Source organism: Cydia strobilella, chromosome Z, assembly GCF_947568885.1.
Source record: "Cydia strobilella chromosome Z, ilCydStro3.1, whole genome shotgun sequence".
In the NCBI taxonomy this organism is placed as follows: Eukaryota; Metazoa; Arthropoda; class Insecta; order Lepidoptera; family Tortricidae; genus Cydia; species Cydia strobilella.
The window spans coordinates 25,261,480-25,287,744 of record NC_086068.1 but is presented as its reverse complement, the minus strand read 5'-3'; the positions used below and the strand labels follow the sequence as shown (position 1 = coordinate 25,287,744).

General features: G+C 36.4%; 1 protein-coding gene across 2 annotated transcripts in view; it reads left to right on the top strand.

Annotated features, from left to right (window-relative positions):
- The window catches only part of LOC134754146 (CCR4-NOT transcription complex subunit 1), a 78,378-nt gene extending 55,056 nt beyond the window's left edge, over window positions 1-23,322 (top strand). For both annotated transcript variants that reach the window (XM_063690245.1, XM_063690244.1), the window contains exons 10-16: window positions 2,980-3,126; window positions 3,516-3,650; window positions 13,011-13,439; window positions 13,625-13,809; window positions 13,923-14,186; window positions 15,974-16,113; window positions 20,880-23,322. In XM_063690245.1, the coding sequence (XP_063546315.1) occupies window positions 2,980-3,126; window positions 3,516-3,650; window positions 13,011-13,439; window positions 13,625-13,809; window positions 13,923-14,186; window positions 15,974-16,052 (1,239 nt within the window). In that variant the 3' untranslated portion in view covers window positions 16,053-16,113; window positions 20,880-23,322. The remainder of the gene's footprint in view (window positions 1-2,979; window positions 3,127-3,515; window positions 3,651-13,010; window positions 13,440-13,624; window positions 13,810-13,922; window positions 14,187-15,973; window positions 16,114-20,879) is intronic.
- Window positions 23,323-26,265: the final 2,943 nt, after the last annotated feature.

The following is a 26,265-nucleotide window of genomic DNA, read 5'->3' as shown; positions in this document are numbered from 1 at the left end:
TTACAGTACATAATTATGGCCCTTTACATTTTCGACATATGCACGTATTGTTAGTAATTACCGCACTAGGGCGGTAACGTATATGTAGCACCATATGTACTAAAAAGTATTTTACAGTACATATGGTGCAACTTTCTCGCCCTAGTGCGTAAAGAGCACTTTTCGTGCATATGTCGAAAGTTTAAAGGGCCATATGTACTGTAAAACGTTGTACGATACACGTGCGAATAGGTAATTCGCAACTCGTGTCGATTTAAAACACTCTCTGCGGTCGTGTTTTAATCTGTCGCCACTCGTTTCGAATTTTCTCTTTTCCGCACTTGTATCGTAAATAACTATTTCAAACTGCAAGGGTACGATTATAGATCTCAATTCAATATAATTTTGCAACATTTGGCATTATTAGGTTATAAATTGTATGGAGATGAAATCTATCATCGTACCCTTCTAGTTTGAAAAATACTATAGAGGCTGGGCAGTAAGGGATTGCTTTACTTGTAGAACTATATTTAGCGCTTTAAAAAAAAACTGATACCTGACACTTACAAACCTGGACTTCCTTGGGCTAGTGCTACTAAGAATCGTCAGTATTCTCCATCCTTTCTGAGTTGGAAGAACCCAAAAAGGTGAGATTTGTGAAAGTCAGGTTTTCAATATATGTGGCGTTTTCAACCAAACGGGTACCTACTTATTGTTGTCATATTTCCATAAAGCTTCAAAATGAAATCAACCTAATCGACAACCGACAATGTGGTACCTTTTAGTTCAAAACTTCACATATTTTTATAAAACGTTATAAACTAATTTATTAATAATACTGAATATCTGGGAGAAAAAGAAAACATAAGTAAAAACTCAAAAATGCTCGTTTTCCCAGAGATAAGACCTAGCTAGATCGAACCCCTTTTTTTTTTTTTTGTTCAATGCCTGCACCTATCACTGTTTCTGTTTAGCCTGGTGGTTGACTGGTAGAGAATGCCTTTAGGCATTAAGTCCGCCATTTGTACTTTATTTGTTATATTGTGCAATAAAGTTTAAAATAAATAAATAAATAACCCCTTACAGCAAATTTCATCGAAATCGTTAGAGCCGTTTCCGATATCACTGAAATATAGTTCGGTTATATCGGAATCGGACACGAATTCGAAGAATAAAAGGTATAAGAAACATAAGATAACACAAAAAGGACAAAAAAAAGTACCCCTGACGTACCAGTCTCGAACCCGAATCCTCTTGCACGTATTTCCACGAACATACCGCAACGCCATTGCAGCATACTTACACTGCATGAAATTGTCTACTACAAGCATCACGGAAACACTGTTTGCATGTGTGAGTAATAGTAGGAAATAGCATGGCAGAAACACTCTGTCGACTTTAAAAGTGTTTTTTGCACTAATGAAGTATTCAATGTTTATTATAATAGTTCAATATTTATGTAAAGAGTGCGCTAAACATACTTTTAAGTATACAGATACCAACACTATTCTACAAAAAAATAAAACCTAAAAATTTGCGAGTGACGCCATCTAGCGGGGTTTAAGCTTTGGGTAACCTAGTCGAACCACCTTAAGAACAACGTTTCTATTTTAAATCTCAGTTCCAATCAAAATAATTTTTGCCCAACTATCCAACAAAAAGCATGAAACTTTATGCGTACAGATAAAATAAATATTTAAGTATGATAAATTTAACTTTACAGATACAACAGATATAGATGTAGAAATAACACGTCAATTAATTTGAGAACAATTACTGTTACTGCTTGATTCGTACACCTATTCAATACACATTACCTAAATATACAATTACGTTAAAATATCGATGCGATACGATTAAGAACATCGACTTAGTCGCAGCTCTAGCGCTTTCTTCGCTGCTAATATTTTGACATATTACTTCAATATTGAGACTTATGTCATATTTCACATGATCATTGTCCATTGCGTGTTAGCTTTGAAAACATCAATGAAGAAAGTACATACAACAAGCAATGGATGACTTTCGGATGTCCGGCAATGGACAACGTGTTTTATCATTTTTTGCCGTTTTTATTACACACATAGATTGCTACTCTTTGTTGGTCTCTTTGGTTGTGGTTAAACTCTTTGGTGTGGACGTATGGATTACGGTCAGAAATACATTTTTTAACTAAATATAAAGAATCAAATGGAACCATTGTTAGGTTCCGTACCCAAAGGGTAAAAACGGGACCCTATTACTAAGACTCCGCTGTCCGTCTGTCTGTCTGTCTGTCACCAGGCTGTATCTCATGAACCGTGATAGCTAGACAGTTGAAATTTTCACAGGTGATGTATTTCTGTTGCCGCTATAACAACAAATACTAAAAACAGAATAACATAAATATTTAAATGGGGCTCCCATACAACAAAAGACAACCGGTCTGGCCTAGTGGGTAGTGACCCTGCCTGTTAAGCCGATGGTCCTGGGTTCGAATCCCGGTAAGGGCATTTATTTGTGTGATGAACACAGATATTTGTTCATGAGTCATGGATGTTTTCTATGTATTTAAGTATTTGTATAAGTATTATATATATCGTTGTCTAAGTACCCATAACACAAGCCTTCTTGAGCTTACCGTGGGACTTTAGTCAATTTGTGTAAGAATGTCCCTATAATATTTATTTATTTATAAAAAAAAAAACGTGATTTTTTTGCTGTTTTTTCCGTAATGGTACGGACACCCTTCGTGCGCAAGTCCGACTCGCACTTGGCCGGTTTTTTTTTATTTCATTTTGTAATATAATAAAAAAACTAGAATTTGTATCTTTGAGGTCTCGTATTTTTTATATTTTCCATATTTTTTATTTCTGTGTTGAATATATTGTGATAAATTGCTCATTTTCTAACTATTTTACTAGAATTTGTTATAAAATGTAACATGTGATGTGTAATGAATGTGTCATCAATGTGATCGATCATTCGTAAAAAGCCATAATGTTTTTTAAATATTTGTAGATCCTGGGCATTATTGCTGGCTGTTTGCTGCAAGACCACGATGAGCACGGGACGAACTTCCAGCAGCTGCCATACCACCGGCTGCTGCTGATCTTATTCCTTGACATGAACATGGCCGAGCCTGTACTAGAGTCCATGAACTTCCAGGTAATGTCTGAGAACCATAAGCCTCACGCTTACTCTTGTGAGGAGGTTACACAAGTGGGTTTATCAATAACAATGAACATCTACAACTGTGTATGTTTGTTATATTTGGTTGTAGTTTTTTTAAAGCAGTTAAATACGAATTGAGAAAAATCATACTTCACTGCAGCATGACGTGTTAGCGCCGAAAGTTGCTACGTACGCTTGTATTAATGCTGTGACCCAATGGAAAATGTCTTTTAGTTGAGGATAAAACTTAAATTTACCAATTCATTGCACCTTACATGCTTAATTATTCGGGTCGCATTTCATTCTGAAGAATTGCAATACAAACGAGATGTAGAATGGAGAGCCGCAAAAGTGAATTAGCAGTACATTAGTATAAATTGTAGGTTCTTACTGCGTTCTGCCACACGCTGCGCATCATCCGGCCGAGCGTCGTCCCCGGCTTCTGCTACGCCTGGCTGGAAATGGTCGCACACCGCGCGTTCATCAACCGAGTATTAGCAGTCACTCCTCAGCAGAAGGTAACATTCATTTTGTTTTAAATCTCTACCACTTACTTTGCCCAAAGAGGATATAACAAGATAGAGCGGTACTGTCATAGCAAAGAGGATATAATAAGATAGAGCGGTACTGTCATTGTAAATTTTGTAAACACTGTAAATTCACTGCCATCTACCGACATACTTTAAAACTAAAAATGAAGATTTTTAAAAATACGGTAGAATGTATTTAAATATGGATAAATGATTTTTTTTATTTGCATTAATTATTTTTATATGATTTTGACCCATATTCTTTCACTGATATGCGTTAAAATTATAAATAACAAACGAAACCGTCAACGCCCTCTATACGTGAGTTGGCCAAAGCTAGTGGCGCCATCTGATCGAGAATCAAATTTTCGTGATTTTCGAGGCACGTTTTTTCCTTAGACTGTATCCATCTATGTATTACGGAGTTATATATATCTTTGGTCATAGTAAATTTTGTAACCACTGTAAATTCACTGCCATCTAACGACATACTTTAAAACTGGTAGTGCCTTTATACCAATATTTAGGCGGGATAAAAAAGACGCGGGGAGATATGTATGGGAGCCCTTAAGACACCAGAAGGGAATTGAAGAATGGACTGTATCTAAAATTAACGAGAAGTACTTGTTTGACGCTTAGAATTAAGGGTGTTAGAAGAAATGCCTGCGCACATACCTTTGGAGCTCGTTGTGTGTCTCTTCGGCTGGCCAGCACTTCATAAAACTTTCACCAAAACTTCAGCGTCAATCACGTGTGGGGCATTTCACGTCAAGCGGGCAGCAAAAAAATTGTCAGGTTCTGGATTTTGTTCATAGTTGGATTAATTGGACCTATATGTGAATTAAAAAATTTGGCATCATTACTTTTTTAATATATTGCTTCGTTAAAAATTTATACGCATTTGAAGAAACTACAAAATTTGAGGAACGGATTTTTTAAAAATTATTATTGCAATTCTTTCAGTGGATTTAATTATAACTAAATAGTGATTATTTGAGAATATTAGTTGATTTCTTTGAAAATTTATGAAAAAAGTTTTTTTTATCTTTTTTTCATATAACAAACCGGAAGTTAGTATTAAATATCTTTTTTTTTCCAACTTCGCATTTTTTTATATTTTTTATTTTTACACAATAATGTAGCTTATGGTGTACTAATGTCCTATATTTTTTTTTATAATGGCATCTCGATTGGTTTTGAAGATTCATGAAGTAATTCGAAAGTACTGCGCGACGCTCCGTACTGAGAGGTAGTTCTATGTGGCAGTCTTTAATGGCCAATTACGGGTTTTTTTACTTTTGCGTAACGGAATTAAAGCAATAAACAATATTTCATCGGTTAAGATGTAGAAAAGCTAATGATGTATTATTCAATCGTGCCTTGTAGCGCTATCACTGATCAACCATATCTTGGAACTGAAAACAAAACGTTTATGTTTTAACAAAACGCTAGAGGTAACTTAATAACTATAGCTAGGTTTAGGCGGGGTATGTCACATGCTTAAGAGGTCACTTTCGAGTTAGGTCACGTTCTGAGGACGTCACTTTCTGTACGTCACATTCTGAGTTCGTCACATTCTGAGTACGTCACTTTCTGAGAACACCACTTTCTGAGGCCCTCGCTTTCTGAGTTCGTCACTTTCTGAGTACGTCACTTTTATAGCAAAGTAATATTTAAGCGTATACCTGCATTAACAATGGATACCAGCAATCATATTAGCTGTACGGCATAAAAACGGCCGTATGCCGTACAGCTGCTATGATTGCTGGTATCCATTGTTCATGCAGGTATACGCTTTAATCTTACTATGCTATAAAAGTGACGTACTCAGAAAGCGAGGGCTTCAGAAAGTGGCGTTCACAGAAAGTGACGTCCTCAGAAAGTGCCGTTCTCAGAAAGTAACGTACTCAGAATGTGACGAGCTCGGAATGTGACAAACTCAGAATGTGACGTACAGAAAGTGACGTCCTCAGAACGTGACCTAACTCGAAAGAAACCTCTTAAGCATGTGACATACCCCGCCTAAACCTAGCTATAGTTATTAAATTACCTCTAGCGTTTTGTTAAAACATAAACGTTTTGTTTTCAGTTCCAAGATATGGTTGATCAGTGATACAAGGCACGATTGAATAATACATTATTAGCTTTTCTACATCTTAACCGATGAAATATTGTTTATTGCTTTAATTCCGTTACGCAAAAGTAAAAAAACCCGTAATTGGCCATTAAAGACTGCCACATAGAACTACCTCTCAGTACGGAGCGTCGCGCAGTACTTTCGAATTACTTCATGAATCTTCAAAACCAATCGAGATGCCATTATAAAAAAAAATATAGGACATTAGTACACCATAAGCTACATTATTGTGTAAAAATAAAAAATATAAAAAAATGCGAAGTTGGAAAAAAAAAGATATTTAATACTAACTTCCGGTTTGTTATATGAAAAAAAGATAAAAAAAACTTTTTTCATAAATTTTCAAAGAAATCAACTAATATTCTCAAATAATCACTATTTAGTTATAATTAAATCCACTGAAAGAATTGCAATAATAATTTTTAAAAAATCCGTTCCTCAAATTTTGTAGTTTTTTCAAATGCGTATAAATGTTTAACGAAGCAATATATTAAAAAAGTAATGATGCCAAATTTTTTATTTCACATATAGGTCCAATTAATCCAACTATGAACAAAATCCAGAACCTGACAATTTTTTTGCTGCCCGCTTGACGTGAAATGCCCCGTGTATCACTTTCACTCCAGTTCAACGGTTTTTGCTAGTTTTCACACATTTTGATTTATTCAAATTGGAGACGATGCTGTTAGTCAAGCATCAATTCGGGAACTAAATTCGCCACGATGGCGTCTCATATAAGTGCCGTAAAACGAGACGGCGATACGGCTTTGTGCGCGTTGGCAAGGGATAGGTAGCTTGGAAGGGTTTAGAGCGTTTTCACAAGTACCTACATTTAAAAGTATTAAGAAAAAAAATAACTACCTTAAACAAAAATATCAAATTTGAAACTCAACAAAAACTAACTAATGATTTTTTTTATTTGCATTAATTATTTTTATATGATTTTGACCCATGGTCTTTCACTGATATGCGTTAAAATTATAAATAACAAACGAAACCGTCAACGCCCTCTATACGAGAGTAGGCCAAAGCTAGTGGCGCCATCTGATCGAGAATCAAATTTTCGAGATTTTCGAGGCACGTTTTTTCCTTAGACCTGTATCCATCTATTACGGAGTTATGCTTGCCTAAACTTTGCTTTGCCTTTTTTTAGATTAGGCAAAGATAGATATAACTCCGTAATAGATGGATACAGTCTAAGGAAAAAACGTGCCTCGAAAATCAAGAAAATTTGATTCTCGTTCAGAGGGCGCTACTAGCTTTGGCCAACTGTCGTATAGATGGCGTTGACAGCTTCGTTTGTTATTTAAAAATTTTAACGCATATCAGTGAAAGAACATGGGTCAAAATCGTAAAAATAATTAATGCAAATAAAAGAAATCATTTATCCATATCTAAATACATTTTATCGTACTTTTAAAAATAATTATTTTTAGTTTTAAAGTGTGTCGACAGATGGCAGTGAATTTACTGGGGTTACAAAATTTACTATGACAGTACCGCTCTAGTATAAGTTACTCTATGATTAGGCAATCAGTCTTAAGTGTCAAAATGGTGTTACATACAGGCCAGACCAAGTCCTGACCTTTTTGAAATTTATTATACCTACAGTTGTGTGCAATAAAATTGCAGTCAATAGGAAAATGAAAATTAGGGGAAAACAATAACTAAATCAATTATATTGGATCTTTTTTTTATAATTCTTCTGCATTACTTAACATTGTATCAAAATTAACTGTAACCTTTACTTAAATAATAATGGAAGCATAAAAAAATCGGCTTTTTTTACTGCCTTGCGGAAATTCTTATAAAAAGTAACAACCTACGAAATAAATAAAATAGTAGATTGTGTCACAAGGGAGCAAAATGACATATTTACGGCGAGGGCGTACAATTGAATCCTAAACGAAGCGAAGTATTCTATAATAGAATTCTGAGCGTAGCGAGGGATTCTAACATATAATCCTGAGCGTAGTGAGGGATTCAAGTGTTAACGCCCAAGGTGAAAATAATCTTGCTACCATGTGACACATACTGCTTTTCACATCACCTATGAGGAAATTACATACATATATTAGGTTTCAAAACATTATTATTTTAAGCTAAGATCGATACGGACAAAATGCCAAAAATGTGTATACACGAGTTATGCTTGCCTAAACTTTGCTTTGCCTTTTTTTAGATTAGGCAAAGATAGATATAACTCCGTAATAGATGGATACAGTCTAAGGAAAAAACGTGCCTCGAAAATCAAGAAAATTTGATTCTCGTTCAGAGGGCGCTACTAGCTTTGGCCAACTGTCGTATAGATGGCGTTGACAGCTTCGTTTGTTATTTAAAAATTTTAACGCATATCAGTGAAAGAACATGGGTCAAAATCATAAAAATAATTAATGCAAATAAAAGAAATCATTTATCCATATCTAAATACATTTTATCGTACTTTTAAAAATAATTATTTTTAGTTTTAAAGTGTGTCGACAGATGGCAGTGAATTTACTGGGGTTACAAAATTTACTATGACAGTACCGCTCTAGTATAAGTTACTCTATGATTAGGCAATCAGTCTTAAGTGTCAAAATGGTGTTACATACAGGCCAGACCAAGTCCTGACCTTTTTGAAATTTATTATACCTACAGTTGTGTGCAATAAAATTGCAGTCAATAGGAAAATGAAAATTAGGGGAAAACAATAACTAAATCAATTATATTGGATCTTTTTTTTATAATTCTTCTGCATTACTTAACATTGTATCAAAATTAACTGTAACCTTTACTTAAATAATAATGGAAGCATAAAAAAATCGGCTTTTTTTACTGCCTTGCGGAAATTCTTATAAAAAGTAACAACCTACGAAATAAATAAAATAGTAGATTGTGTCACAAGGGAGCAAAATGACATATTTACGGCGAGGGCGTACAATTGAATCCTAAACGAAGCGAAGTATTCTATAATAGAATTCTGAGCGTAGCGAGGGATTCTAACATATAATCCTGAGCGTAGTGAGGGATTCAAGTGTTAACGCCCAAGGTGAAAATAATCTTGCTACCATGTGACACATACTGCTTTTCACATCACCTATGAGGAAATTACATACATATATTAGGTTTCAAAACATTATTATTTTAAGCTAAGATCGATACGGACAAAATGCCAAAAATGTGTATACACGACCTTAGTATAGGTACATACTTCTGGCACTTTGTCCGTATCGATATTCTCAGACGTGACTGTAGTGACAATTTAAAAGTACCTACAGCTCATAATTATGTACCTAATATATTTTCAAAGACAGCAGCAAACACCTAAAATGATACAATGAAAATCAAGTACATTATTTTTGTAGATTTTTCTGGTAACAATGTAGTAGTAGTAGTAGTAGTAGTAAATCACTTTATTGTACAAAACAAAAATTGTTAACATGAAATTCATATAAATTTAGGTACAAAGGCGAGCTTATTCCAGCTAACCTTAGAGTAAATGAGTGGAAAATGCAATGCAATGCAATGTAAGCTCTTACCCCTTTGAACCAAATCTTCAGAAGAACACTATGAAGACTGATATCACTTATATTTATTATTATAAAGTTATTGATTTAAACTAAGTATTTACAAATTTATACACAATACAGAACCGCATAATTATGCTTTGTGAAATATTTGTACATAACTTTTTATCACTCTCAGCGCCACGTTGGGCCGCCCACAAATTTTCGAGTACAGTAGGCCAGTATGATTTTTGAGTAACTTTATCAGCGGGCCACGTCGTCCGCCGGCGGCCCACAAGCATACGAGTGCAGCAGGCCACTATATTTTTTTAAAGATTTTACGGGCAGGCCACATGGTACGCCGGCGGCCCACAAAAGTTCCAGTGCCGCAGGCCACTGATTTTTCATCAGTTTTAATTTGCTTTATCAGCAGGCCATGTGGGCGGCCAGCGGACCAAAGTGTAAACTTTACCGGCAGGCCACGTGGTACGCAATGATCCCACAAAAATTTAATTACCATATTTTCATCTTGCGTCTGCTCTTCTCGTATAATGCAGATGCAGAATAGGCATACGCGTAGTACGGCGTCAAAAATAGGTAACATTCCTTCTGTTTTGAAATAATGCAATTTTATTTGTGTTACTTAAGGGAACACCCAAATATTACGAAAAATGTTTTTCCGATTTTTATAACCACGATTTTCATAATCACGATTTTTTATAAGTCCGAAATATCAAAATTACGATTTTTAAAAACACGATGGAATAAATTCACGAATGTGCTATTTCCGAAAACTTGAAATCCGATTGTCATTTGACCGAAAGCTTAAAGTTCCGGTTTTACACTTTTCCGAAAATATTTTTTCCGAATTCTTAAATTCCGAACTCACACAGGCTGACTACTTTTCAATCAAATAAAGTCATAATAATGTAAATATTTAAAGGTGCTTGGCTTAACGACTTAGATTTCATTCGAAAATAATAAAAAGTTCTGATTCCTATGGTCAGCCTCCCCCGGCTGACTTCTGGGTTTACGACCTTTTCAAAATTACTGCCATAAACCCAGTAGTCAACCAAAGGAGGCTGACTATTGGATTTCGTACAAAAAAGTAGTTCCCAATAGTCAGCCGCCTTAAAAATGTTACTTTTATATGGATTTATATATTTTTTTTTTCTTTTTTCAGATAGAATAAGTATTAATCATGTGATGCAGTCCACATTATTTTAATAAGAAATCATAATTCGTCTGTTAACGACTTATCAAAATATCATGTGACACTCCAAAAAAAATGGCGCATATCACATGATCCTTCATGTCAGAAGACAGCACTTCTTTGAAGTAGTGTTGTGGTTTATGCTAGACAATTCTTTCAAAAATTAAACTATTTTTCAATTAATAGTTTATCAATCTTTCTTTTAATAAACAACTTTTTATTTTTTTTTATCTATAATATCACCTACTTTTGACATGAAAAATAGAAAAGGTTTGATAATTACAGCCAAAAATAAGCAAGAAAGGTTGACCACTGGTGCATGGCTGAGCACTGGTGCCTTTACCCTATATCCACGCGGATTTACAGTATTGGTTTACGCACGTGTCCGTCCAAGCGCTTGAAAATTTTTTGAATGCCGGGTTCAAAAAATTGGCCAATGGAAATTTTGGCGTGCTGTGTTAAAACTTTGACTTGTCAAGGACTAAAAATGTATTATGATAATGAGTTTCTGCTTTTGGTACGCCGGCGACCCACGTGGCCTGCGGGTAAAGTTGTTAAAAAATCATACTGGTCTGCTACAACAGAATCAATGTGGGCCGCCGGCGGCCTACTTGGCCTGCCGGTAAAGTTACTAAATATCACAGCGGCCTTCTGGACTCGATTTTTTGGGGCGGCCGGCAACCCACATGGCCTGCCATAAAAACAAAATCGTTTGTTCTATGGCGCTGAGTGTTAAATATAAACTTTTTAAATTGCATAGACAAGTATGGCTGCGTTTAAGGAGACCTAAAATGTCAAAATAAAAATTAAATTATTAAACTAATGTTTTTTTTACGTTTCTTTGTAAATATTACGCTAATTAATTAATTTACTATATTTAAATATGCTATTAATTAATTTGAAATACGCTAATTACATTTATTGTTTACAATTACAACAAAATATTATTTAAGTTAGAAAAATTGTATGCACGTAATCGATTATAAAGAAATTGTAATCGATTATATGCATACTAATTTCATATGTCTTTGTGTCAATATTTCATAATGGCAACAAAATGTCCTTGAACAGAAAAGTGCCACTTTGATCCCTCCTAGCAGGGAAGAAAAGTTCCCTTTTCGAATAGGTGATGTGAAAAAACAATTGTGTACTATACGAGAAAGACACTCTTGAGACAAAGATCGTCTTATATATTTTTTTCTCTGGATGACATGAGTTTAGATGTAAAGCTTTGATTGGAAATAATAGGCAAGATACTAAATTACAATTATAGTACAAAATTGTATTTTTTTCGTAGGTTGTTACGTTTTTATAAGAATTTCCGCGAGGTAATAAAAAAGGCGATGTTCATGATATTTTTTTAAATACTTCCAATATTATAAAGGTTACAGTTAATTTTGAAACAATGTCATGTCAAGTCGAAGAGGCTTGCCTTGGACATCCGAGAAAGACCTCGAGGATATCGACTTTGCAGACGACCTCTGCCTTATAGCAACCACGCGTGAGCAACTCCAAGATAAGGCAGAAGATCTAGCAGAAGAGGCTGAAAAGAAAGGATTGCGCATTAACTACAAGAAAACAAAGGAAATGCGCCAGAACACCACCGATTCAACTTCAATGCTGATCAAGGGAAACCAGATTGAACAAGTGGCTAGCTTTTGCTATCTGGGCAGTATTGTCGACCTGCAGGAACGGAAGCAGACATTGAAGCACGAATAAACAAAGTCCGAGCCGCATTCGGCCAGCTTAAACCTGTGTGGAACTCCTCTACCCTGACGAGAAGAACCAAAGTGAGGATCTTCAATTCCAATGTAAAGGCCGTGCGTACGGGTGTGAAAACTGGTTTGTCCGCAAAGATCTAATGACGAAGCTCCAAGTGTTTGTGAACAAATGCTTAAGGCAAATCCTTCGCATCTTTTATCCTAACTGGATCACAAACGCTCACTTATGGAGAATAACCGGACAAACACCCGTACACAAGGAGATACAGACGCGGAAATGGCATTGGATTGGACATATCCTCAGGAAACCTGACACCCACCTATACAAAGTGGCCCTGACCTGGAAGATGCCCGGCAAGCGGAAACATGGTCGCCCTAAAGCCACTTGGCGTCGTTCTGTGGAGCAAGAGCTGGGTGTATTGGGGATGGGGTGGGAGGAGGTTACCCAAGCTGCCCAAGACCGTAATCAATGGCAAAACAAGATTCGAGCCCTACACCCCAGCAGGGGGTAACAGGAAAAGAAGAAGAAGAAGAGTCATGTCAAGTAATGCAGAAGAATTATAAATAAACATCCAATATAATTGATCTAAAGTTATAGTTTTCTCCTAATTTTCATTTTCCTATTGACTGCTAATTTATTATATTGCACACAGCTGTATAAATATGTATTTTAAATTGGGAATATACATTGGGAATTTATTTTTACGAGTAAGTACATACTTCCGTTTGCGGCTTTGTTAGGGACTCATGAAATAAATGCAAAGATCTCACATATAAAAATAATTTCAGGGCTGGGGAATGTATTCCACGCTTCTGATCGACCTGTTCAAGTTCCTGGATCCCTTCCTACGCAACACTGAGCTCGCCGCACCAGTCATGATGCTGTACAAGGGAACCCTCAAAGTGCTCCTCGTACTGCTTCACGACTTCCCAGAGTTCCTGTGCGACTACCATTACGGATTCTGTGATGAGATACCTCCTAACTGCATACAGATGAGAAATCTTATCCTGTCCGCTTTCCCGAGAAACATGAGGCTACCCGATCCGTTCACTCCGAACCTGAAGGTGGATCTGCTGGCGGAGATCACGCTGCCGCCCCGCGCGGTCATTAACTACGCCACCATGATTCCCAACTCTCAGTTCAAGAAGGATTTGGACGCGTACCTAAAAGCGCGGGCACCGGTCACTTTCCTCTCGGAGCTTAGAGGCAACATGCAGGTATGCTATGTTGCATTTACCTACGTAACAATTTAATTTGAAAAACATCGAGGGGTTTAAACAATATTTGGCAAATTTTCTTTTTGTGATTCAAGTTATTTCGACTGCATCTACTTGATTATATATATTCATATTCATACCTATGTATAAGAAAGGCCCACCATGTAGTGTAACAATGGTTGTAGGTGGTGAATGAGCCAGGTCGCCGTTACAACAGCCAGCTCATGAACGCCGTGGTGCTGTACGTGGGCACTCAAGCTATAGCGCACATCCGCTCCAAGGGGCAGACCCCGAACATGTCCACCATCGCGCACTCCGCGCACATGGACATTTTCCAGAACTTCACTGTTGACTTCGATTACGAGGGGAGGTAAGCCATCCTAAATAAGACACTATTTGAGACCTAAATAAGACACTAAGCACATTATTTGCAAACCTTTATTTAAGTGCTTATCTATGGTTTAACATGCCATTACGTTTCAGATACTTGTTCCTCAACGCAATCGCAAATCAACTCCGATATCCCAACAGTCACACTCACTACTTCAGTTGCTGTCTTCTGTATCTGTTCGCCGAGGCAAACTCCGAAGCGGTGCAGGAACAAATCACTAGAATGTTGCTTGAGAGGCTCATAGTCAACCGGCCACACCCATGGGGCCTGCTCATCACGTTTATAGAACTGATCAAAAACCCAATTTACAAGTTCTGGTCACACGAATTTGTCCATTGCGCCCCAGAGATAGAAAAGTAAGTAGCTTTCTTCTCATCTTCATGATACAATAACAATAGGGGACTTGCATGAACTGTAGGGGCAGCAGCACGTGAGCCCCTTGTTTACTGGCGCGAAGTGTAAGTCAAGTTTAAGCTTGTAGCCCACGAGATGGCAGAACCTGCAATGCACAAGAAAACGTACGTGAACTGTCTACAGTTGCAGCACTTGCTTTGGCGTGAAGTGTCAATGTACTGTTTATGTTTCCGATTCAGGCCACAAGATGGCAGACCCTTCAACGCCCACGGTCCCTATAAAGGGAGGGTAAGAAAATCAGACCATGATATATTTGAGTATTTTTATAACCTAGACATTAAAACTTTTTTTATTTTTTGTTCAGTAAATGTTTAACTTCAATTTACAATGGAACGCATGCATTTCAAAGCGCATAATTTCCCTATCTTTTCGTACACCAATTATACCCGCTGCTCATGATCATAACGATAGAACAGTTATTAATATTAGTACATTACTACAGAGGCCGTGTAGTAAGGGGTTGCCGGCCGAATAGAATAGACGGCCGAACGTAGTGAGGCCGCCAACCCCTTTTCACGCCGAGGTATGTATAGTGCGTTTCTCAAACATGCAATGAAATAATAATACAAACATGATGATGATGATGATGATGATGATTGTTTCATGTCGTAATGTGATAGGTTATTCAGTGCTTGGAGTATCGAGGAAGAACAAAAATTTGATTATTTTTGCGCTACGACACACGGTTTAGGAGATACAGATAAAAAGAGAAAAAAGATTTTTTTTTTTAGTATTTTTTTTGTTTTTGTTTCTTTTTTATTCTTTCTAGGGTCACCTAGAGGGGAACGAAAATTTGATTATTTTTGCGCTACGACGCATGGTTTAGGAGATACAGCCCCATAAATTATAAATATAGTACCATAGATTTTGTATTTTTTTTTAATGTCGCAAGTATGCTTACAGAGAGTGGTCGTTGGCTGTTTGTAATATTTCCTTTGTCAGTCTAATCTTAGTGAGCAAATTTAAAAAGTTTGATCAGCGGACAATAATGTACGTTTCATACTAACTCCCTACATTACTTCTTGGCCTAGGTCCCGAAATCGAGACTGCAATGTTTTTAACTTTTTAATTTTTTGACTGACCATAAACTACGCACTTCGCGACCTACTTTTTAACGGGCAACGTCGACTTTGCCGTCCATTTTTGAGAAATAGTACATTATTGTCGAGGCTCGGAAGGAGCTACTTGCTGGCTGAGGATTTGTTTTAAACGGACGACCCTGGGAGTCCGTTTAATTGAATCCGAAGCCAGCAAGTAGTCTTCCAGCCGAGTCAAAAATGGCGCAATAAATGCAAAAATAATAGAAATATTTTCAGAAGCAACATTGTTATGTATACATTTTCACAGAAAAAAGTAAAAAGATTTGCTTTGCCGCCGTTTTATTTTTTTAATTAAAAGTGGAAGTGTATTTTTCTGCTGAAAATACGCCAACCTATTTGAGACACCTAAATAGTCGTGGTACCAACATTATAATAATAAGTACTGATCATCTGTTTGGCTGGTTAATGGACCTATGCCTTCATTTGATATGGCCACTTCAACTTGTAAAAAGTTTGGAACTCGACAAATAATGGAATTTGTATGCAACATTGCAGTCCCGAAATCGAGACTGCAATGTTTTTAACTTTTGAATTTTTTGACGGACCATAAACTACGCCCTTCGCGACCTACTTTTTAACCGGCAACGTCGACTTTGCCGTCCATTTTTGAGAAAAATATATTATTACAGGTTATTCGCATCTGTAGCGCGTTCGTGCATTGTTGACAAGACGGGCACCGCAGGCGGCGGGCAGGATATAGCCGAGTAGCCCCGCGCCAATTGGGAGTCGGTCCGACACAAGCATATCTTACAAAGCTTGGTCGAGAAAGGTAAGCACATTATCACCATTGTATACATATACAACGGAGTAGGATGGAGCTGGCAAGTGGGCGTTCCCGTAAATTCTACATATTGTCGTGGCCGACTTTATGGACAGACTATGATCAGTAGTTTTGTCAACTACGTACTTGAATGACGTTCATATGACGCCTATGTTCATGTAACAAAATTGTTTATTAAATTTAAAATGCCGTATTGTGCAGTATAAAGCTGCAGTAATAATAGCTATATAAAAAGACTTTCTCGAGGAGGTATTTTTTTCTATAAGCAGAGAATATTATTTTAGAATATAATCAGATAAACACAAAAATACAGTTTGTTTGGCATTATTTACGTATATACGTTAATAAAATTCTACTTTATTTCTAAGTTCATACTCTATTGTCATTATTCTTTATATTTGTTTAGAATATTCGATATCCGAAATGTCAAATAACTTACGCTACTCAAATGCTACTGCGAACGGTAAATAGTCATATCATGATAGGAAGCTTACAGTCACATATAACCTTTTGTTTTCGGACGTCACTGCCGTCACTGGTGTGTCAGACAGAGTTCTCAACAGGTGGCTACTCGTAGGCGTGTAGATATCTTGGACCCACCAGTGTAACCTGACCGTAAGCTCCGTAACAAAATATACGTAATCGGAGAGCTTACTTATACCGGTTTCTTTAGCCCTTGACTCGCGTGTGATAAGTAAGCGATTTTAATAGGGTATTTGACTACTAGTCAAATCAGTTTCTTCTTTCGAACCGTCAAAACAATTTTGCTACTATGGAATTTATATGAAACACTAGCATGTGACGTCACAATCAAATTACCTACTCTTTATAGTTTTCTACGGGTTTTATAATAAAAATTGTGTCTTAAAGTAACTGCTGTCTACGTTTCTCTATTAATCTTCTGGTGCTTTATTTCATGCATGGTGTACAATAATTTGTTTTAAATACAGTCAAATACCCTATTTAAAAAAATAAGTATTACGGCGCCATCCAGTGTTGAGTTAGCTGTATTAGATTAGTGTTAGGCGAGCTATTGTGAAATAATTAAAGAACAGATTATGTTTCATAACTGACATTATATTTATGACCGTGGTAAATGTTACCTACAGTTGATATTCATTCTAAAAATGTCAACCGGAAAACCCTATTGGAATGGAAAGTTACTATTAATATGTATGCCGATATATCTTTATCTCTCGAATATTTTGCCATAATTAGCCAAAATGGCCACTAGCTGGCATCCCCAGTGTAGTCGGGGCAGAGGCAGACCGAGAAAGAGATGGTGGGTCCGACTTGTATGCGTTCCAGCGAGATTGGCGGGATCTTGCTCAGCACAGGGAGGATTGGAAAGGGAGAGGGGAGGCTTTTGCCCAGCAGTGGGACACTCAAATAGGCTAAAAAAACGTATTAAAAGATAAACAAAGCACGTTAAAAGGTGAAAATGAAAACTTTTTTCGCATGTCACGCATCCGTTTTTAAATTGAGTTAAAATAGAGTTGGGGACCGACAGCCTTATCGTTCGTTACCAACTAACATGCGAGATTTGCCAAAATTGTTTGCAATTGACACTTCATTCCAAGGGCCTGACACTTTGATAGAGAAATATAGTCTTATTGCGATTCCTATAAGAGGAAAGAGAAAACAGTGCCATGCTTTTTCCTTATCACCGACCGGGTTTTTTTTTCATGGTCGGGTTATGGCAGCATATGTAGGAGGCGATAGCGAAATGCCGAAATTTATGAGTGAAGGAGAAAAAAATCCCGCAATAGGATTATGCTGTCATCATGCTGCCATACATAAAACTGTCAATCATATTGTCAAGAGTGTTAGCTAACAAAATGGTTCAAAATGGTTTTCTTATTATAAAGTAAATAATTGTGATTATTAACTATTTAACGGATGTGTAACAGTGTTTTTAAGTACACTTAACATGGCGGGGTGTTCAGTGGTTGCCTGCAAAAGCAATAGTTTGTGAAAAGAAGCGGATGTAACATTTCATGCGTAAGTACAAGTTTTTCGTATTTTGGTCATGTATTTCTTTCTCAAATCTCACAGGAACCAAGTTACTGAGTTACATCATTAGTTGGATTATGACAAACTTGATAAAATAGGAGATATCAGTAAATTATTGCTAAAAATAAAACAGAAAGTTTGGTTACGTAAACCGGTCAAATTGAGTAGTATTTTATTTAGGGTTGCAAACAAAGAGAAAAAAAAGTCCCCTGCAAAATTACCCCATATTTCGGGAGTTTCAAGCTATTTGATATTTCCAGCTTTCCGACGGAAGATGAAATACTTAAACAATGGATTGCGGGAACTGGAAAAACAAACTGGATGCCTCATAAATACTCGCGTATTTGTTCCAAACATTTTGAACAACATTGTGTCCGCAAAATAGGGAAAAGAACTTTTGGTGGTAACTACTGGGAAAAATAAATCCCACCTTTTACCAGTGTTAACTACTGGGACGAAAAAATTCCTACTAGGTACCACTAAACCGAGTTCGTCGTAACTACTGGGAATTCTATTTCCCAGTAGGTAGTTACCGTTGGTAAAGGGTGGGAATAAAATTTCCATCAGTGGTAAAAGGTGGGGAAAGATTCCTTGTAGTTACCACTGGTAACAATTTGGTGCTAACTAATGGGAACTACATACTTACACTATAGAGTGTATAGAGTTAGTACATCTTAACCTACGAATCATAGATTGTAGGATTCCGTCCCGTTTTTCGGGATCGGACCGGGCTTAGATTTCACTGTCCGTCTGTCTGGCTGTCACCAGAGGGGCTACCGCGAAAACCGAAATTCGCAAATTGCGGGGATCTTTCTCTTTTACTCTAATGAAGGCGTTATTAGAGTGACAGAGAAAAATGCCCCCAATTTGCGAACTACGGTTTTCGCGGTTATAGGGTTCTTGTGAACCGTGATAGCTTGAAAGTTGAAATTTCCACAGATGATGTATTTCTGTTGCCGCTATAGCAACAAATAATTAAAACAGATTAAAATAATATTTAAGGAAGCCCCCGTTAAATGTGTTTTTATTTTTGCCGTTATTGTATAATGGTACGGAACCCTTCGTGTGCAACTCGCACTTGGTGGAATTTTTAAATAATTTATTTCGGGTCTTGGTACACAGTTTTTATTAGTATTAAACTCTAACAAAATTTATTAATACTACCCCCCAGGAGAGAGAGGATATTCTTTTCTTCATCATGTCTTGGAAATCGTCCATTCCTGTTCGTCGTCGTCGTGGCGGTCCCAACAGCATCCTGAAGCCATTATTGAACTGGACACGCAGAGCACTATCTACTGAGGTGACGCTTAAGCAAGTCAAGAACCATCGCTGCAATAGGGTTGTTTCCAATTTTCTTAAAATGCTTGTATTATATTCTATATTAACCAATTGTTGGACTAAAATTCAATTCGCGCCAAATACGCTCTTTGAAAATTGTGTGACGTCACAGTTTAGTAAGTAGCAGTGTCTAAAACCTAGGTAAAAAGCAAAATATTATTCATAATTTATTAGACTTATACCTGGCTGAAAGTTCACTTTAAACATTTCTGGTAAGTATAGTTATAATATGTTTTGAATAAATAAATTACCTGTTTTGTTAAATTATCCTTTTATTCCAATAACCACCTAATCTCATATCAACTCCCTGAGCCACATTATTTTATTTTTTGTCGAAAACTTCATATACAAGTTGGAATTGTAAGGACCAGCCATACTCTGCGCAGCGACTTTATAGGTCACACTGAACAACTTTTATTATAGGAAAAGAAATTGGGTGTCCCATACAAATCGGTGACATCACATCAGCTGGAATGTATGAAACAGCGAAATTTTTCTTCGCGATTTCGGCATTGGTATAAATTCATTCACTGCATAGAGTATGGCTGGTCCTTAAAATACTGGTGACTACTGAAAAAAAAATCCCAGTACTTACCACTGGTAAAAGGTGGGAAACAAATTACCAGTAGTTACCAGTGTTACCACTGATACCAACTTGGTACTAGTAAGTTAGTGAGTCAAAATAGCGACTCGCTCATTACGTAATTTGAGTACTTGTTTGCAACGTTTTCCAGTCGCAAAAAATACCCTAAAATGTAGTAACATTTTAGGGTATTTTGTTGCGACCATGGTAACCCCATATTATGACGTCACAATATGTCTTTCTCTTACCCCTGGTCGCTCGGTTTCATGTCTAGTTGTATATACTATGTCTATGCTTCATTCATTTCTAATAAAACGTCATCTCGACTGATTAAATTAGAATAGAAGACAAATTATTTTGCTTTTTTTTCTCAGAGATGTTCTAAATTTGAATGTCATGAGAAAATCGAATTCGATTATAATTCGATGTTATAATTACGCAATAATAACATTTTCACAGATAATAAATTTTTTTGTAACAAAACAGTATCTTAATGCTGGCCATTATTTGCGGTTTTTGAATGCAACGTAGAGGGCTAGAGTTAGACCAAGAAAAGGTTGCAGCGATTTTGATAGCCCACGCGGTGCAAGTGTTATTTTAAACGTCAAATTTCTATGAAATTATGACGTATAAGTAACACTTGCACTGCGTGTGCTTTCAAATTCGTTGCAGACTTGTCTTGGTCTGACTCTTTTATCCTGTGTAGATAAAATTCATAAAAAATAGTGCGTTTTCTGTTGTAAATGCCGTCAGCATTGCGGCGCGGCATTGCCGGTTACAGCCGGATTGGAATTTAACAGTACTTTTTTTTCTCATGCAGGCTTCCAGACTGCGGCACCCCAGGGGGCGCAGCCTCTCCCGCAGCCATCGACTTCTACAGAACCACCCAAACATTGTATGCAGTGGAACAAACTCTTCAAGAAATGAACAAAACAGTATTCCCACTACAGCTCATCAATACCGGACATAATTACAACAAAAAGTCAATCTTCAAATAATTTATTATAAATCCACAGTTCGTACTTTCCTATTGATGAATGATTCAGAAAGTAAGTTAATATTGTCACAATAGTTTTTTTCTTATTATTACACTCGACAAAAAAAATTACCTTTTATCCGATCACCAAGCGTGTATGTGTGTATACACCTATACACAGTTTAAATTGCCCGTCGAATGAAACAATTTTCAAATAACCCGTGGCACATTTTTTCTGAACCATTTATCACTAATACAACTCCTAACTCTATTAATTGGAATGTGTTTTACTTTCTGGACACTCTTGTTCTCTCAAATTAATTACTTCGATTTATTATATATACTGCATCTCTTTGTTACGTGCAAACCTTTAGGTGACATAGCTTGCACCGACTCCACTTAATTAAAAACTATAAATGAACAAGTCCATCGCACATTAAATAAATATCAACATTCAGTCTTCAACGGCCACCGGAGACGAGCTGTCCAAGCCTTGATTAATAATGCTATGAAAAATAAAATTGAAGAATGTTCCGGTGTTGTTTTCTATGTGAGATTCGCTTTTATCAACCCCTCATTTGCCAGCTTTCTCTTAGATCGGGTTGTTTTACCACACTATTATAACAATGAGGTTACGACCTCTGCAAATACTCCCGATGAGCTTTGGCAAAAGATAATGAGGTTTGTTTTCAACGAAAATGAGATGATATTTTAAAATTGACTGTTATATTACGCAACAAAACCATGTTAAGAGTCCCCGGCAAGCTCAGTTCTCCATACAAACGTAGTTCCGCTCTCATTTTAAAACGACTAGCTAGATTTCTCTGAATTTTTGTACTTACAATAGGATAAGGTATTTATTTGTATTTATTTATTTGCATAATCATGTACATTCCATTACAGAGATGGTATTTGCAAAGTAAGAGGCACTGATACCCTGGTAGGGCATAGCAAAAAATATCTTACACACTAACATAAAATTTACATATTAAGATACAATAATAATTTATCAAAACATTCATATAAAATTCAATGTCTGTAATTATATCTATGTCTGTAATTAGTTTATGTAGCTTCAGATACCATAGTTCTTGTTTTTGCTCTATTTCGTTTGTTTTATAAACTAGAGCTATATAAACTAATTACAGACACAAATATACCTCATGTCATTGTATGTACAAAGTTTCATTACAATCGAACACGTAGTTTTAAAATGAGAGCGGAACTACGTTTGTATGAGAAGGTGCAATTCTATTGTATTATGTACAATTGCCGATTGCAAATAAATAGTGAAACTAATAGAATTAGTAAGAGTCCATACACTATCTATATCGCACAGTATTTATGTGTAGAAATAGCATTATCTTAGTATTTATGTATAATCTGTTGTATTTCAATTACATTGCAATATAATGAATATCATGTCTTAATTCATGAACGTATTTAATGTCTGTATATTTTTTTTAAATATGTAGGTTCACATAACAATAATGAGATATCCGATAAAGTATGTTTTTTAATCTTATCATTATCACCAAGTAATCGAATATTTCTAAATTAGTCACATGTTTATTCTTTTCGAACGTCTTGGAATTATAACATAATAATATGATCAAACTACAACAGCGGCTCTCGACCGAGTGACGTAAGAAGTAGTGTTGGTAAAGCAAGAGGTACGGTACGGTACGGATGCAGGTTGCCGGACGGCGCGCGCGGCGGTGTTGAACGCCGTTGCCGCCGGCGTCGCGGCGGTGTTGAACGCCGTTGCCGCCGTCGTCGACCGCGCCGGCCCAGCAGTGCGCCGTCCGCTCGCGAAGCCTCTTAGTCGGGTCAATCTATCGGCTGCTGCATTATCCGTTTAGTTTGACCCGAATTAGAGACTTGTGATTTATTGTATTATTTAATTATTAGACGGTTGTACATTTACGATACTGAATAAGTTTGTCGAGATAGAATACGAAATCGACTGATTAAAATAACTATTAATCTTGCGTATGCGGGGGATGAGTTCTACGCTAACTCGTGTTACGTATCCTATTGTGAATGGGCCGTTTCGATGACACTAGCGATAACAATCGATTAATTAATAATTTGTAATAATATTAGTAACTTTAAACGATATAAAATTAAGTTTTGAAATGCAATGCGTGTTGCAGTTTTTCTAGATGTGATTTTTCTAATCTAATTTAGGTATGTTTAGTGTTAATGTTTATGCTACAATTTCGTCATAAGCGATGTAATCCCATTTTCTAAAAAAATTGTGTTGTAATAAAATATTTTTTAATCATTGTTGTTATCATTTCAAAACTGATTTCTGTGTTTACTCTCGTCACTCCTATCCTATTGAAAGTGGTTTAAGCACGATGTAGATTTTAATAAACCGGATGGAGTACACGGGCCAAAAAGTGTGTCCACATGAGAAGTCAAAGTGGGCGGTTGCATCTCTTTCTAATTAGGGTGACCATAAGTCATATTCATATGTATGTGGGATATTAGGATAAGTTGAGATGTATAGTTAGGCCAAGATCTTTTCTCATTCATGCATAGGAAGTCAGAGAGAATGGATATAGTTATAATGTAGATCGTCAAATAGAAAATTTGAATTTCGCGCCTTTTTCTACTGACTTGCTTGACCAACTGACCAACCAACTTGACCAACCAATAAATAAATGTCAGCCGTTGGCGTCCACTGTCGAACTCAAAAATCGGCCAAGTGCGAGTCGGACGCGCACCGAGGGTTCCGTACTCTTTAGTATTTGTTATAGCGGCAACAGAAATACATCACCTGTGAAAATTTCAACTGTCTATCACGAAATACCATCACGGTATCACGGTTCATGAGATACAGCCTGGTGACAGACAGACGGACAGCGAAGTTTGGGTACGGAACCCTAAAAATGGTCACGTTTTTTCATTTGTAGTCTGCCTCTTTCGCGTACGTAATGGCTTTTGCACACTTTAGCTATTCTTTAACCCTTAAATGCATGATTTTTTGTATAACTTTTTAATAAATTGAAATAGATGTGTCATGCTGTATAAAAGTAATAAATGTGATTTTGGATAGCTGCATATTGAGCCACGGACCATCAAATAAACGATGCATATATACATCATTATGCATTTAAGGGTTAAGCGTCATCGTAGTTAATTGCACCATTTTTTTTTAATTTGCCGCCTTTGTGTACTGACGAAAATGTGTGTTCAACCTATATAGAATACTAGCTTTTGCCCGCGAGTTCGTCTGCGCGGACTTACTAACAGCAGCTAAAGCAAGCATAGCGCCTGGAAAAAATTTCATAGCAATTATTCAATTTGAGCATATTTTGCACACAAATTAGCAGACACTTCATTATTAGTTATCTCAATTCCACCCCGCTCTTTACTTTCTTAAGGGATGATTTTCGGGATAAAAACTATCCTATGTCCTTCTCAGGGACTCAACCTATCTCTGTGCCAAATTTCATCTAAATCAATTCAGCGGTTTAAGCGTGAAGAGGGAACACACAGACAGACAGACAGACTTTCGCATTTATAATATTAGTATGGATATGGATTATGTATAAATGTGTCTGTAATATTTAAGGATTTTGGATTTAAATTTTGGCAATTATATAGCTCTCATTACGTCAACCAAATAATTAAACATGCCGAAATAAAGATATACTTATTTAGGTAATGGTAAATGGCAGTCATGGGAGTAGCATGTTGACTTTTTATATATTCTTTTTGTATGCATTATGCCACATAGTTTTTGGAAGCAGCCTGTTCCGCAGTTTTGTTTTATTTATGTTCACTTGGAAAAAAACTCCTTCAACTGCAGCACTTGATTGTGCCAAGGTCATTAAATCCTGCACAAATTTGTTTAAGAGGCCGTAGTCGATTTTGGAGCAAAAATTTTAAATTGATAGATTTAGTCGTTGAAATTATACACGTTTTGTTACGTAATATCTAAATAACAGGTATTGGTTTCTGTTAGCACGTTTTCTCATCTTGCCTTTTAATAATGAGGTCGCGAGCGTGCGTCACCGGTAATATATGAAGAGAAGGGGAAGTTTTTAAAAATTCATCAAAAAATTATGGTGGTAAATTATACAAATTGATGTATAAGAATAGTTTCAGCAAATGTTGTAGATTGTTCAAGTATCCAAATTACGTTGAAATTAAGTCGATTTTCAGAGAAATTGTAACTTTTTTTGAAGTAATTTCTGGAGAAAATTGAATTCGTTTAACTTTCATTTCCTCGAACTCTAAGTCATATAACAAAAATGTAATCTGATAAAGGTCAAGTACAGAATATGTGTAATACAAATTTACCATTTTTAGCAGTCCAAACTTTACGAAATTTACAAATAAGAGCGACGAAATCAGTGCTTTACGCGTTTACCTAAACGTCCTTCAGAAAAAAAATCATTACTAATTTAGTGAGTCTGTTTTCAAAAAAATTATCTGATAAAAGGCAAGATAAGAAGACGTGCTAAAAGAAACCAGTACTTGTTATTTCAATTTGGTAACAAAAGGTGTGTTTCGGTAGATGTCACCTTAATTAGTTTAATTATTATATCATAGAATTGAGAGACAATCTATCTAGATTAGGTAAGTATTAGTAGGTATTTGCTTTGGTATTTGTATGGACTAATACCTACTTATTGTACCTTGTTAAGATAGGTTTTAACAGTCGCTTTTCCGGAAAGGAAAACATCGCGGAGAAACGGGACTAATCCTAATAATGGCAGTCGCTTTCGTAAAAAATTGTACCTTGATATTAGTTGCCAAGCGGACCCCAGGCTCCCATGAGCCGTGGCGTGGCTAAAAATGCCGGGATAACGCGAGGAAGTTGATGAACTTTGAGCACAAGGGAGGTTCTGTGAGCTGTACAACTTCGCGAACAATTAAGCCTAAATAAGTGTAGCCTATTAGAAAAAAAAAACTGTATTGATACAAAATAGTTACAAGGGTGCAAAGTTGTATTTTACCCGCGAGTGTGGAATTGAAACACGAGCAAGCGAAAGGATGCTATAGTTGAACCACGAGCGAAGCGAGTGGTTCTAAAATAGAATCCAAAGCGTAGCAAGTGTTTCAACACACGAGAAGTAAAATACATTTGCACCCGTGTGTAACACAAAACTTTTCACCTCACTATAGCGAGGAAAGTGCAACATCCACAGGCGTTAGATCATCTTCATCACTGAAATCACTAATTTTTTTACGATATTATAACAAAAAAAACTGA